The sequence below is a fragment of the Lepidochelys kempii genome, chromosome 16 (genome assembly GCF_965140285.1).
Source record: "Lepidochelys kempii isolate rLepKem1 chromosome 16, rLepKem1.hap1, whole genome shotgun sequence".
NCBI classification, from domain to species: domain Eukaryota; kingdom Metazoa; phylum Chordata; order Testudines; family Cheloniidae; genus Lepidochelys; species Lepidochelys kempii.
Window position 1 is genome coordinate 24,168,208 of NC_136395.1, and position 12,290 is coordinate 24,180,497.

Sequence of the window (12,290 nt, forward strand, 5' to 3'; positions counted from 1 at the left end):
TTGATCATCATACACATTGTAAGGAGAGTGATCACTTTAGATAAGCTATTACCAGCAGGAGAGTGGGGTGGGAGGAGGTATTTTTTCATGCTTTGTGTGTATATAAAAAGATCTTCTACACTTTCCACAGTATGCATCCGATGAAGTGAGCTGTAGCTCATGAAAGCTTATGCTCAAATAAATTGGTTAGTCTCTAAGATGCCACAAGTACTCCTTTTCTTTTTGCTCCAAGAAGGGTTCTGAATGCACATAGTCAGTTTGTGGGGCAACAAGAATTCATCTAGAAAATGCTGGTCAAGAACAAAAGGTGCTTTTTGGCTCATCATTCCATTACTATAGAAGTGATGTGAACACAAAATGAATCACACCTGAGAAGTGATTAAACAAGAAAATACATACTTTATTAAGGGCAGTGTGAGAACAAGGGCACTTCTGGAATCCATGCATCATTTTCTTTATGTTTATTTTTGTCCTGCACGCCAACTAAAGATGCTTAAAGATGAGGGGCCCAGTTCAGTGGAGTTGTTCCAGTGCAGAATCTGGCTCAACATCTCACCACAACTCTAATTACATCTGCTAAACAGGTGCAAGATATGGCTGTGCATTTCACAGATATGCACATGAAGGCAAGGATTAGCAGAACTGAAGAAGCCATGTGCTTCTGGTTTAGCAAATCACGGTGAGAATTTTTATTTCCTGTTTGCTTTCTCTGTTGTGATCATTTGCTTTGTCAGATGAGACAGATTTGTAAAACTAGTAGCACTGCACAGAGCAAAACCAATTGTAAAAATCAAAGCAATGAAACTTCTAGTATTACATTAGTAAGGGAGTCAAAGCGAATCCAAACTACAAATAGGAATCCAATTTTGAGATCAGAAAAAGAGGGGAGTTGACTGAATTTTGAAATGGTGGACCAAATAGCTAATTGTCTTTTCTTGCATGATTCTTTAAAACAAGATAACTCTGCTAGCATAGTTATCACTGGAACACAGAAATGTTTAATTTGTACCACACATACACTGCACTAAGATTAACAAGACAAAATGTAAAAGGTTATGAAATCTTCACATAGTATGCAATCACAACTGTAAGTGTTAAATGTCAAATGTTGCTTTTTTGCAGAAAACACATAAAAATAGCCAAAAATTTCCTCTACCGGACAGAAAAGCTGTGTATAGATCTTTTATAAAAAATGAAGTACAAGACTTTAAAATTACCTTATCTGCAAGAGATGCAAGTCTTAGGACTAACATATAGCACTTCGAATTGTTTACAAGCATATTTAAAATCAAGACCAAAATGGCTACTTATTTACAAATGAAACTCAGAATTTTTTTTTTTAAAAAGGAACATTCCTTGAAAAAGAGGATGCACAAATAAAGGCAGATCCAGAGACATTTTAAGTGCTTTAAAAAAAGGCATTAATCAATAGACAGCCACACAAACTGTGATACATGGATAGAAACGTATCCATAACTATAGTGTGCTCATACCTTTTCTGCTGTTATAGGGGTGGAAAGTTTCATTTCAGCAGTGCTGGCAAACTGCTGCATCTTGCAAGAGGGAAGACTCCATTTTAAGAAGCCACTGACCTGATTTTCAGAGATATTGAGTATACACATTGTTTTACTTGAGCAAATGGGAAGAACTGAAGGAGCAGTCTGTGTGGCTTCCAAGAGATTCCAACTTACAAAGCTATTGGCCACAAAGCAAGTGGTAAGGGGCCATTTTCCCTGCACACCCAGTGCCAGGGACCCTTTTCTCTAAAGGGAACATCACCTCAGAGAGTGTGTGTGACTGATGAGAGGTAACCACTTCTCTGGTGAGTGATAATCTCACAGCCCTTCCAAAACTGAGCTTGTCACACAAAGTGGTCATACCATTTGCAAACAGGATGTGTGTGCAGGTAACAAAAGCTTGTGATCCACAGGAACATTAAAATAAGCATCTATTTTAAATTAAGAGTAGAGTTTGTTTATATAAATTGCAGAAGATTTTGATCAGTCACATTCACATACACACTCAAGTATCACACACAAAAAAGGCCCCCTTAAAGATCCCCTCTGCGAACATTGCTTTAAGCTTTAACAGCTAATTTGGTTTCACAGATCAGCCCTGCTGGGGAAGATCCCTCTTCCACTACATCCCAACAAGTTTAGCATTTTGCACCTATGATGCCCTGCAGCATGTCTATGGGCAGGGGGAAGACTATGGTGGAGTTCTTCTCTGCAGCGATTGTGGTCAGAGTCTGAAGGTAGCGAAGCTGAAGGGCAGCAGGGGACTCTGAAATAACTATAGAGGCTTCTTTCAGGGCCCTGGAGGCGTTCATTTCACCCTCAGCCGCAATTACCTGAGGAAGAAAAATGCATGAAACAGCAGGTCTACCACAGTGTAAAATGGAGGCTAGTTTGACTATTTCAGTCTCTTCAGTTGTAAGACAAGACAGTGCTAAAAAGGGGGAGAGTTTCAAACAAAAGTTTTGGGCACCCTTTGTGCAAATTTGGTTTACAACCTAAGAGATTTGTACCTTATGAATAGGGCCCTACCAAATTCACGGTCCATTTTGGTCAATTTCATGGTCATGGGATTTTAAAAAATAAAAAATTTCATGATTTCAGCTTTTTAAATCTGAAATTTCACAGTGTTGTAGGGGTCCTGACCCCAAAAGGAGTTGTGTGTGTGTGTGTGTGGGGGGGCGTTTGCAGTACTGCTACCCTCACACTGCCTTCGGAGCTGGGCAGCTGGAGAGCGGCGGCTGCTGGCCGGGAGCCCAGCTCTGAAGGCAGAGTCACGGCCAGCTCAACGCAGGAGTAAGGATGGCCTGGTGTGGTATTGCAACGCTTACTTCTGCGCTGCTGCCTGCAGAGCTGGGCCCTCAGTCAGCCCTGCAGAGCTGGGCCCTCAGTCAGCAGCCGCCACTCTCCGGCTGCTCAGCTCTGAAGGCAGCGGCACAGAAGTAAGGGTGGTGTGGTATGGTGTCGCCACCCTTCCTTCTGCGCTGCTGCTGCTGGCAGGGTGCTGCCTTCAGAGCTCGGGACCCGGCCAACAGCTGCCGCTCCCTGGCCACCCGGCTCTGAAGGCAGCGCAGAAGTAAGGGTGGCCATACCCATGACCCCCCACTAATATAACCTTGCAACTCCCTTTTTGAGAACACTGGTCTCCCCCGTGAACTCTGTATAGTATAGGGTAAACGCACACAAAAGACCAGATTTCATGAGGGGAGACCAGACTTCACAGTCTGTGATGCATTTTTCATGGCCGTGAATTTAGTAGGGCCCTACTTATGAAACAGCTGCCAGGACCCTGCCAAACAACCCCCTTCAGCATCCAGCAGAAGGGACTATAACACACGCTGCTGCACCTTGTAGGCACTTTTTGTGGAAATTGTACTACAGAAACCTAAGCAGAGGAACCAGGAGGGGCCAATTAAACCTGAATCCACTGCAATAAAGTTATACATTAAACATGACTCCTACTGTAAGCTAAATCAAAGCAGCATGTTCATGGACTTTACTGCTAGATGCCCCTGGGAGGGATGGGATGGGATGGGATAGAGAGGAATAAAACTTATCTTCATATTTCAGTGATCTAAGATTCACTTTGAATATCAAGCTACGGAACAAGCTGAGAGGCAGATATAAAGTGGCTGTCCTCAGATTTAAGGGTGATTGCAACATACTAAACAGCTAAACCAACAACATCAGAACTCACGATTATAGACCTCACCAGCTAGTAATCCCACCAGGGGTCCAGATCAGAGACTGTGCATCAATACCAGATCCCTTTAAACCCACAGAAGCCAGACTAGATAGGATAAGGGTGGTGGCATGGTGAATTATAGTGTACTGGTTCCAGAGTGGGGCAAGGTAGGTATGTGGAGGATACTTCTTTCTATATAATCTAGTTCACTCTGATTACTCTTGCAGTGGTTCTCCATCCTTTTAACCATCAAACTAAGTTAAATTATTTGCAGATTGCAAACTGTTTAGTTACCGCAAAACAGGTCTAGGAATCATCGTTTGGAACATACAAGTTATTGCCTAGAACCAAGGTCTTTTTCTAGCTGCCCTCCCAAGTCCATAACTCACAGCACCAGGGTCTAATGAAATACAGATTTGCTTTTCTTTTTATTCCCCCACGGAAACATAAGAGAGTCTGAACAATTTTTAAACAGGAATATACAAGTGGCTCAAGAGGGCTCACTAACTATTTCCCTAGGTGTGAGTCTCTCCTCTGTTTGTATATGATAATTAAGACTGCGATTTAATCATGAGTATTTTTAGTAAAAAAGTCACAGACAGGTCATGGGCTAAAAACCAAAAAATTGCGGCCCCTGACTTGTTCATGATTTATACTAAAAATACTCACCATTGAATCTTGGAGGGGGCTGCTGCGGTGGGAGGGGTCGGGGAAAGCTGGGGGCCTGCTGTGAGGGAGGAACCCCAGGAGGCCCACCGCTGCTCCGGCCCCCACTGGGGTGGGGGGAGGTGACCCGTTGGGGGGGGGGGGGAGTCCCCGCTGCCGCTCTGGCCCATGCCAGGAGGAGGAAGCCCTGGGGGGCCAGCGGCTGCTCTGACTGCACCAGGACCTGGAGTCCCTGGGGCCAGCTGCATCGGCCACTGTCTCAGACTGGAATTCTTAAACACAACCTGCAGTTTCACATTCAAGCTACCTCAGTAAATATAGGTTTCAGAGTAGCAGCCGTTAGTCTGTATTCGCAAAAAGAAAAGGAGGACTTGTGGAGCCTTAGAAACTAAACTAAATTTGTTGGTCTCTAAGGTGCCACAAGTCCTCCTTTTCTTTTCCAGTAAATATAGAGCACACAAAATGCTTTCCGGGTTCCCCAGAGGATCGGGAAACCACCAGAGGGAGCAAGTTCCACAGCACAAGGTCCTTTCAAGTGAGAAAGCTTCCCTGAGGTAGCAACAGGGCTGAGTTCCACCTATCAAAACCAAAAATCTTAGGGGATCTTAAAATGCTTTACATCAGATTTTCCCACCCTGCATTACAAGCAAAAGGGAGTACCACAACCAAATGGATTAAGAGGGCTGCGGAAATGCAGAGGAGTGCACTGTACTTTACAAACATTTAGCCTCATGACCTCCCTAATGCATTATATAAATATATATATTTTTCCAAATGGAGAAATGGAGACAGAATATAAAGGCCTTGCCTAAAGCCACAGTAAGTTAATAGAAGAACTGGAAACAATGCAGAAGTCATGATAGTCTCACACTTCAGCCACTAGATCACATGATCTCTCAAGACTCCATTCTATTTAAGTTTTTCAGAACTTGCTCTTGGGGGGAAGGTAGGGATTTCAGGGTTCACAAAGGTGAGACAGATGGTGTGACCCAGGATGAGTTCTGGCTTCCAAAGACAGCTCTACCAACAAATTTTGCCCTGCATACCCCATGCTAGTCTGGCTGAAGATCTCCATCCTCAGAGAGAGTTTCACGTGAAGTTATTGATGAAAACACAAAGTATGTTGAAGCTACTGTATTACCTTGGCTCTTGCCTCCCGGGCAGCTTCTGCTTCAGCAGCCATTGCTCTCTGTAGCTGGACTGGTAACTTCACATCCTTAATCTCCACACGTTCCACCTTAATCCCCCATTCATCTGTTGCCTCATCGAGTGTGACCTGTTAAAGAGGCAGGACAAAGATGCTAGATTCATTTACTTGGCTACCTTACAAAAATCATAGGTAAAAAAAAATAACATTTTGTTTAAACAAAGACACAGAACACATGACTTGAGAGTCAATAATATTAATACTCGGACTACTCCTTGTATCTGAGGATCTCGATGCGCTTAGCTGATTGTTGTGTCATTGTTGATCCATGTAATAGCAAACATTTTGGGAAGGGTGCACAATCTGGTGGTCATCTCTTCGAACTATAACATAGGCCTAAAATACTGGTGCAACCCACCCTTCAGACAACTGGGATCAGCACAGTGGTCCTCCCTCTGTCCCAAGATTCTGTCTGCACCTAGCTGTGGAGGGTCTTCTCCAGGGTCTATGAACACAATTTAGCATCCCACTGCAGCTGTCTTCACAGCTCAGGGCAGGACCTTTTTATTAAGAGTCAGGCAGTAGTTTTCCCTCTTTGGGATTATTTTTCTTTACTCCACCCTCCCACTTACAATTTTTAAAGCTAAAAACTAGATCTCATTGCATCACTAGCCCATTATTGCCTTATTTGCTCCTTTTAAAATTTGTATGCTGTTGCAACAGCTCTCATGGAAACTTTATACAAAACCCCAAATCCAAGGTTCACCTAGATATGCTCAGCTCTTCTCTGTACTGGTGTACAAGCCTGACCCTGCAAGGGGCTCATAGCCCTATAGTTTAGCTTTTCTGATTTGAGAAGCAATGCACCCAACATTGCTCATACCTGCATGCTGTGTGCAATTTCTTCTCGATCAGACAGGATCTGAGAGAGGTTCTTGGTCCCCAGAACGTTCCTCAGGGTGGTTTGTGCCAGGAGCCGGGTGGCCGAGTCAGCATTTGTGATATTTGCAACAGCCAGGGTGGCATTCTGAACTTTGTAATAAACCACTCCATCCACATTAACTGTCACAGAGTCCTTGGTAAGGATCTATAGGGAGGTAAGAAGGCTAATAATTAAGCAGAACAACAACGACGAATGAAAAAGGCGCCTATTTGAGCGAGGCCTAGTCTATAAGTTTCTATTTTCTTTAGGTTCTGTAAACTTTTTCTTCTTCTTTTAAGCTTAAGTAGGATTTATAGTAATAGAATCTGACAGGTGTTTTGCTTTGAGATGACCTTCATCCAATGAGGTCACCAATTGTTAGCGCTCCAATGCTTTGCCAGCAAAAAGCCCAGAATATTTTAAGGAATACTAAGGGAATGAAATATGGATGAGTCTAAGGCCACATCTACACTACCCGCCGGATTGGCTCCGGAACTCTACCAGGGCGAGAGGCGGAAGCAGAGTCGACGGGGGAGTGGCGGCCATCGATCCCACGCCGCGAGGATGCGAAGTAAGTGATTCTAAGTCGATCTAAGATACGTCGACTTCAGTCACGCTATTCTCGTAGCTGAAATTGCGTATCTTAGATTGATTCCCCCGCTCCCAGTGTAGACCAGGCCTAAGTATAAGTGAAATAAGAAACAAGAAGCTATTACATCACTGTTCACATCAAGAACGTATAGAAACCCAGAGGTACTTGACAATCTGTAACTCCCCAGACAAGGTACCGGGGGCGGAGCCAAAAGCACAGCTGTGGGGTTATCTCCTGTTGATCTGATATTTTTGGAGCATGTCTGGTGACATATATTCTCAGACTGCCCGTATGAGATGGACTTTTCGCACTGGCCAGAGGTCAAGCTGTCCCACCCTCAGCCAGACCTGTAACCCCTGATATACTCTGAAAAGTTCTGGGGAGCTGCCAAGGGGTGGAGCAAGCTATAATCACAACATTTAAGATCCAGATAAATGCAAAAGATGGTGTGATCATCCTTGGCCATCACAACACTAAGAAGGGCGGCTGCTTCTCCTTCTCCCAGGAAGGAAAGGACAGACCATGTCAGCCTGACCAGCCAAGTGCCTGGAGGAGTTGCCAGCCAGTATAAAGTATTGAGCAGCGACAACATCCTCTGGTTCCCTGAACTGCAGTCCTGCCTCTGAAGTTCTGAAGACCAGTGAACTGAAGAGTCACTCTCTGTTTTTTATTTGAACTTTTTCTTTTCCCTATTGTGGTTTGCCAGGGAAGCCTATTACCCCAATTATGATTTTTCCTCTAATGCTTTCTAAGATGTGAATGAGCAAGTATGTGCGTATGTATGCGTGTAAGAAATAGCACATGCATATCCAAATTCTAAGACCTATTTTAAATCACTTTGTGTTAACCTGGACAATACAAATGTGTCTGTGCAAACTATTCTGCTCCCAAAGGGAACTTACAGGCTGTTAATCACTGTGCACCTCAGTAGAAATAAACTGGTCAGGGAATGAGTCAGCTGTAGAAGTCACCTAGTAACAGGGAACCTCCTTAGGTTTCCAGGGAGTGTAGGTATAAAACTGATCATGTGTTACATTAACTTCATGAGTCATGTCTTGATTGTATTCATTCAACGAGCTGGTGAATAGTTGATTCCATTCTAACTGTAATTTTGATTTGATACTTGTGCTGTTTAATCCTTAATTAGTTCAGTAAAAATTATAGTAGGTAGGAGTTTTGATTTTAAGGTTGCCTTTTATTAATTTGTAATAAAATCCATAAAAATAATAAAGCTGTTTTTTGTTCAAAATTGCATCAAGAGTCACAATGTTTCTCCCAAGGTTAAAGGTAATTTAGTAAAGTATTTAACAGCTACTCAGGTCTGTACCTAAATTTATATCTTTATCCCTCACAAGTATATGCTGGTAATACTATGTGGGGAACAATCCAGAGTCTGCTAGGAGGGGGTAGTCCTAAAACTGTAGGTTGTTTCTATCTCAAAAGAATACAATATGTAGGGGCACACATGTGTATGTATATTTATATATACACATATGTGAATGAACCATCTCAGGCTTAAACTCCTTTAGACTAGGAGGAATTTGAGGTCAAGCCGCTTGTCACTGAAAAGTAACTTTTTGCTAGGTTTGCAATAAGGTGTTATTGACCTCAAGATCATGAGGTGTTAAAAATCCCCATATAGGTAAACAAACAAAAAAACCCCACTCATTAAAAAGAGAGATTTACACTAAATATACCTGTCCTGCAGATGGGAAGCTTTGCTAGTTCCAGGATATTTCCCAAAAGCAGAGCAGACTAATCTGTCATAAGCAAAGTTGCAAGATAAAAGGACAGATACCATATATCAGCGTGTGGGCAAAAGCTTATATTAGCACCCTGGACTGAATAGTAGCGTGAGGCAATGTACATCATTGAGTGCCCAAATCCTTACGTCCTTCTGGCAGGGGAGGCTCTGAGAAAATTCAGAAAGCAATAGGGCTGAGAATACTCCAAGGTTTTTATGTTTTTGTTTAAATGCAAAGGTAGGAGTTTGGACCATTCAATTTGCACATGGTTAAGAACTGCTCTCTGGTTAAGAGCAAAAAAGCAGACTATCAAAATAACATATAATGACAGATGACTTGTTTGATATTTGTATATGTGGGGAGGTCACTTACAACATGGATGCCATCTCATAGCAGATATAGGGTGCTTGTGATTCTCACATCCATGGTACATTACTTATGAGACCACACTCATCAGATAAGATGCACCTGACTGTGTGTGTCAATATATAAAACAAGAACAAAGTAGGTGACCTACTTAGTAACCAGATAGGAAAAAAGGAAGTGTTATTTTCACTCTGCTCTTTAAAAGGAATGCCTCAAAACAGTAATTTCCATGTAGGTGTGGGTAAAACAGAAGACAATGCCATTAGTCAGTGCTTATCTGATAAAATGGAAATGGCCATATAAACCAACCTAGCCTGTGACCCTATCTCAGCAGTGGCCAGTGCCAGCTTCTTTAGAGAGAAGTGTCAACCCCCAAATAAGATACCTTGCCTTATAAAGTTATACAACAGAGAGAGGTTTCTGCCAGTCAGTCAATGCCCAAGCCACTGACAATCCTTGCAAGTATTTTGCAACTGCAGATGCTTTTCTTCTGAATAATCCTTTTTGCACTCTTATAGCTGTAGGACATTATGGAGACAAATAGCTCAATTACATGTTGCCTAATCCAACACTCCAAGTATAGCAAGAGGCAACCAATTTACGTCAGTTTATAACACCACTATCACCTACTTTACACAGAGAAAGGACTGGAATACTTGTGGCACCTTAGAGACTAACCAATTTATTTGAGCATAAGCTTTCGTGAGCTACAGCTACATCGGACTTTGACTTTTTCCATTCTACTCTTTAAAGCACGTGTTACAAAAGTGCATACACAGGAAAAGGAAGGCTCAACACAATACCTAACTGTGCTCTTTCCTCTCTGAGCATAAAACAGTTTTGACCTTGGCTGGATGAGGTGGTTTTAAATTGCTCTACCATTCTATGTGCATAAATACAACGTAAATTGCAAGCACTCATACGACAACTTAACCAGACCCGTGGCAGAAGCCCTTTCTCGGCTTCAGGACCAAGTGTTTATATCGCTTCTTAACGGGTTCAAAGGAGAGAGGAAAATACTGTGGTTTGCCAAGAAACACAGAGCTCTGCATTCAGATGCCTCCACAAAGATTAAAAGAGTAGCTGGAATGGTGCTGCTTAAAAACAGCACTTCCCAAGCAGCAGCCAGCCTTAAAAAAAAAAAAAATGCAAGAAAAGAGAAGAGGTAAATATGGCTCTTCAGGGGTTTTGTGGGATCTTTCAGCAGTGTGATCTCTCTGAATAGTAGGAACAAACTGCAGCAAGGTTATGACTTTTTTTTTTTTTTTAATTGTTAAAGCACTGAATTTGGCTCTCCTGGTAAACTGGAGGAATGGGGAAAAACACTCCAAAACTACTCTAGAAAAGCTTGCGAGGAACCATTCCCATCACCTGGCTACTTAAGAAATTAGTTTTGCCAGCAAGAAGTCCCAACGGATTTCATCTGCCTGGCACCAGCTTTATTGATTGCTTTTCTTATGGATGTTGCTAACTGAATGAGACATGGATTTGCTGAGCATCCATTGCTTGCTTTTAATTGGACTAAAAAGTTATATCTGTATTGCAGTGGGAATGGTACGCTGCAGCGACTTTCCAAGCCAAGTTCTAATGATCTATTATGTTTGTATTATTTTTTTAATATTTGTAAGCAGCGCAAGACACACACTTGGCACTTAATTGAGAGAACAAAGATACCTCCTCTCTCCAAGGAGTTTATAGTTAAGGATAGATACAACAAAGTGTGATTTAGGGAGAGATGATCTCTGGCAAGGGAAAATGACATACAAAATAAAGTCATGAGGCTGCTTATAATATTAGTTTATTTTAAGATGATGATAAAAACACATTGCACTGTGCAGGGCTGGGAAAAGTAGAGTCCATGTCTAAGGGATTGTGGCCTTTGGCAAGGGTCATAGAGGAGGAGGGGGCATGTGGTCTGCTTGGCCAGCTTCACTTGCTGCCCTTACACCCCAGAATACATTAGTTACAAACTTGTTGGAGCAGTAACATCATAAGGAAAGAGTTTTGAATGTGTCAGATCACACTGCTCAGAATCCAACACACATAGTTCCATTGGCATGTCTTACAAAACTGATTTGATCAACACCAACAGATTGGTTGGCTGAAAAGGGCGGGAGTTGGGAGTGTTTTGTTTCAGGTGAGCCTGGCTGTTTAAAAAAGCCGGCGCTCCGCAAATCAGCTGAGCGGCGGGGAACCAGCAGGGGACGGCAGAGCAGCAAACAGCAGGAGTTTGCCTGGGGTGAGCCCACGGAGGCTTACACCCTAATGGCTTCTCGGAGTAATTACTGCATCTCCTGAGGAAGCTCGTAGTAGGAAGGTAATATGGATGGGAAGTGTTCAGCTGTTGTGACCTGCACTGGATGTGCCATGTTTGTCTTTCTTCCACAGGACAGAAGCGACTTTGCGTGTACGAAGTGCAAGCTGGTCTCCATATTGGAAGAAAAGGTTCAAGGTCTGCAGCAACAGGTATCGACCCTGCGTTGCAAAAGAGAAACTGAAGATTTCCTGGACAGACGTCAGGATATGCTTCTACGGGCACAAGGTTCTGAAGATTCAGAGCAGGCTGCGCAGCGGGGACAGGAGGACGGTGAAGGAATTTGGCAACATGTGACCTCCAGAAGAAGAAGGGGGAACATCCACATACCAGCAACGCAGATACAGGTAAGTAACCGTTTTCCATGTTCTCTCCACAGGTACCATTGTGGGGAGTGGATACGTCTGGGGGAAGGGAGCAGAAGGAGACTCCACCAGTTGAAAGGCATGAGATGCACTGTCCTAAGGTTGGGGGTTCCACGACCACCACTCCCAAGAGAAGGAGGAGGGTGGTGGTGATCGGGGACTCTCTCCTCAGGGCGACTGAGTCATCTATCTGCCGCCCTGACCGGGAAAACCGAGAAGTCTGCTGCTTGCCAGGGGCTAAGATTCACGATGTGACGGAGAGTCTGCCGAGACTCATCAAGCCCTCAGACCACTACCTCTTCCTGCTTTTCCACGTGGGCACCAATGATACTGCCAAGAATGACCTTGAGTGGATCACTGCAGACTACATGGCTCTGGGAAGGAGGATAAAGGAGTATGAGGTGCAAGTGGTGTTCTCGTCCATCCTCCCCGTGGAAGGAAAAGGCCTGGGTAGAGACCGTCGAATCGTGGAAG

General features: G+C 43.4%; 1 protein-coding gene across 2 annotated transcripts in view; it reads right to left on the minus strand.

Annotated features, from left to right (window-relative positions):
* Positions 1-379: 379 nt before the first annotated feature.
* STOM (stomatin) overlaps positions 380-12,290 on the minus strand; it is a 32,057-nt gene continuing 20,146 nt past the window's right edge. For both annotated transcript variants that reach the window (XM_073314077.2, XM_073314076.2), the window contains exons 5-7: positions 6,396-6,599; positions 5,507-5,641; positions 380-2,350 (exon numbers count right to left, since the gene is read on the minus strand). In XM_073314077.2, coding sequence (XP_073170178.1) covers positions 2,156-2,350; positions 5,507-5,641; positions 6,396-6,599 — 534 coding nt within the window. In that variant the 3' untranslated portion in view covers positions 380-2,155. The remainder of the gene's footprint in view (positions 2,351-5,506; positions 5,642-6,395; positions 6,600-12,290) is intronic.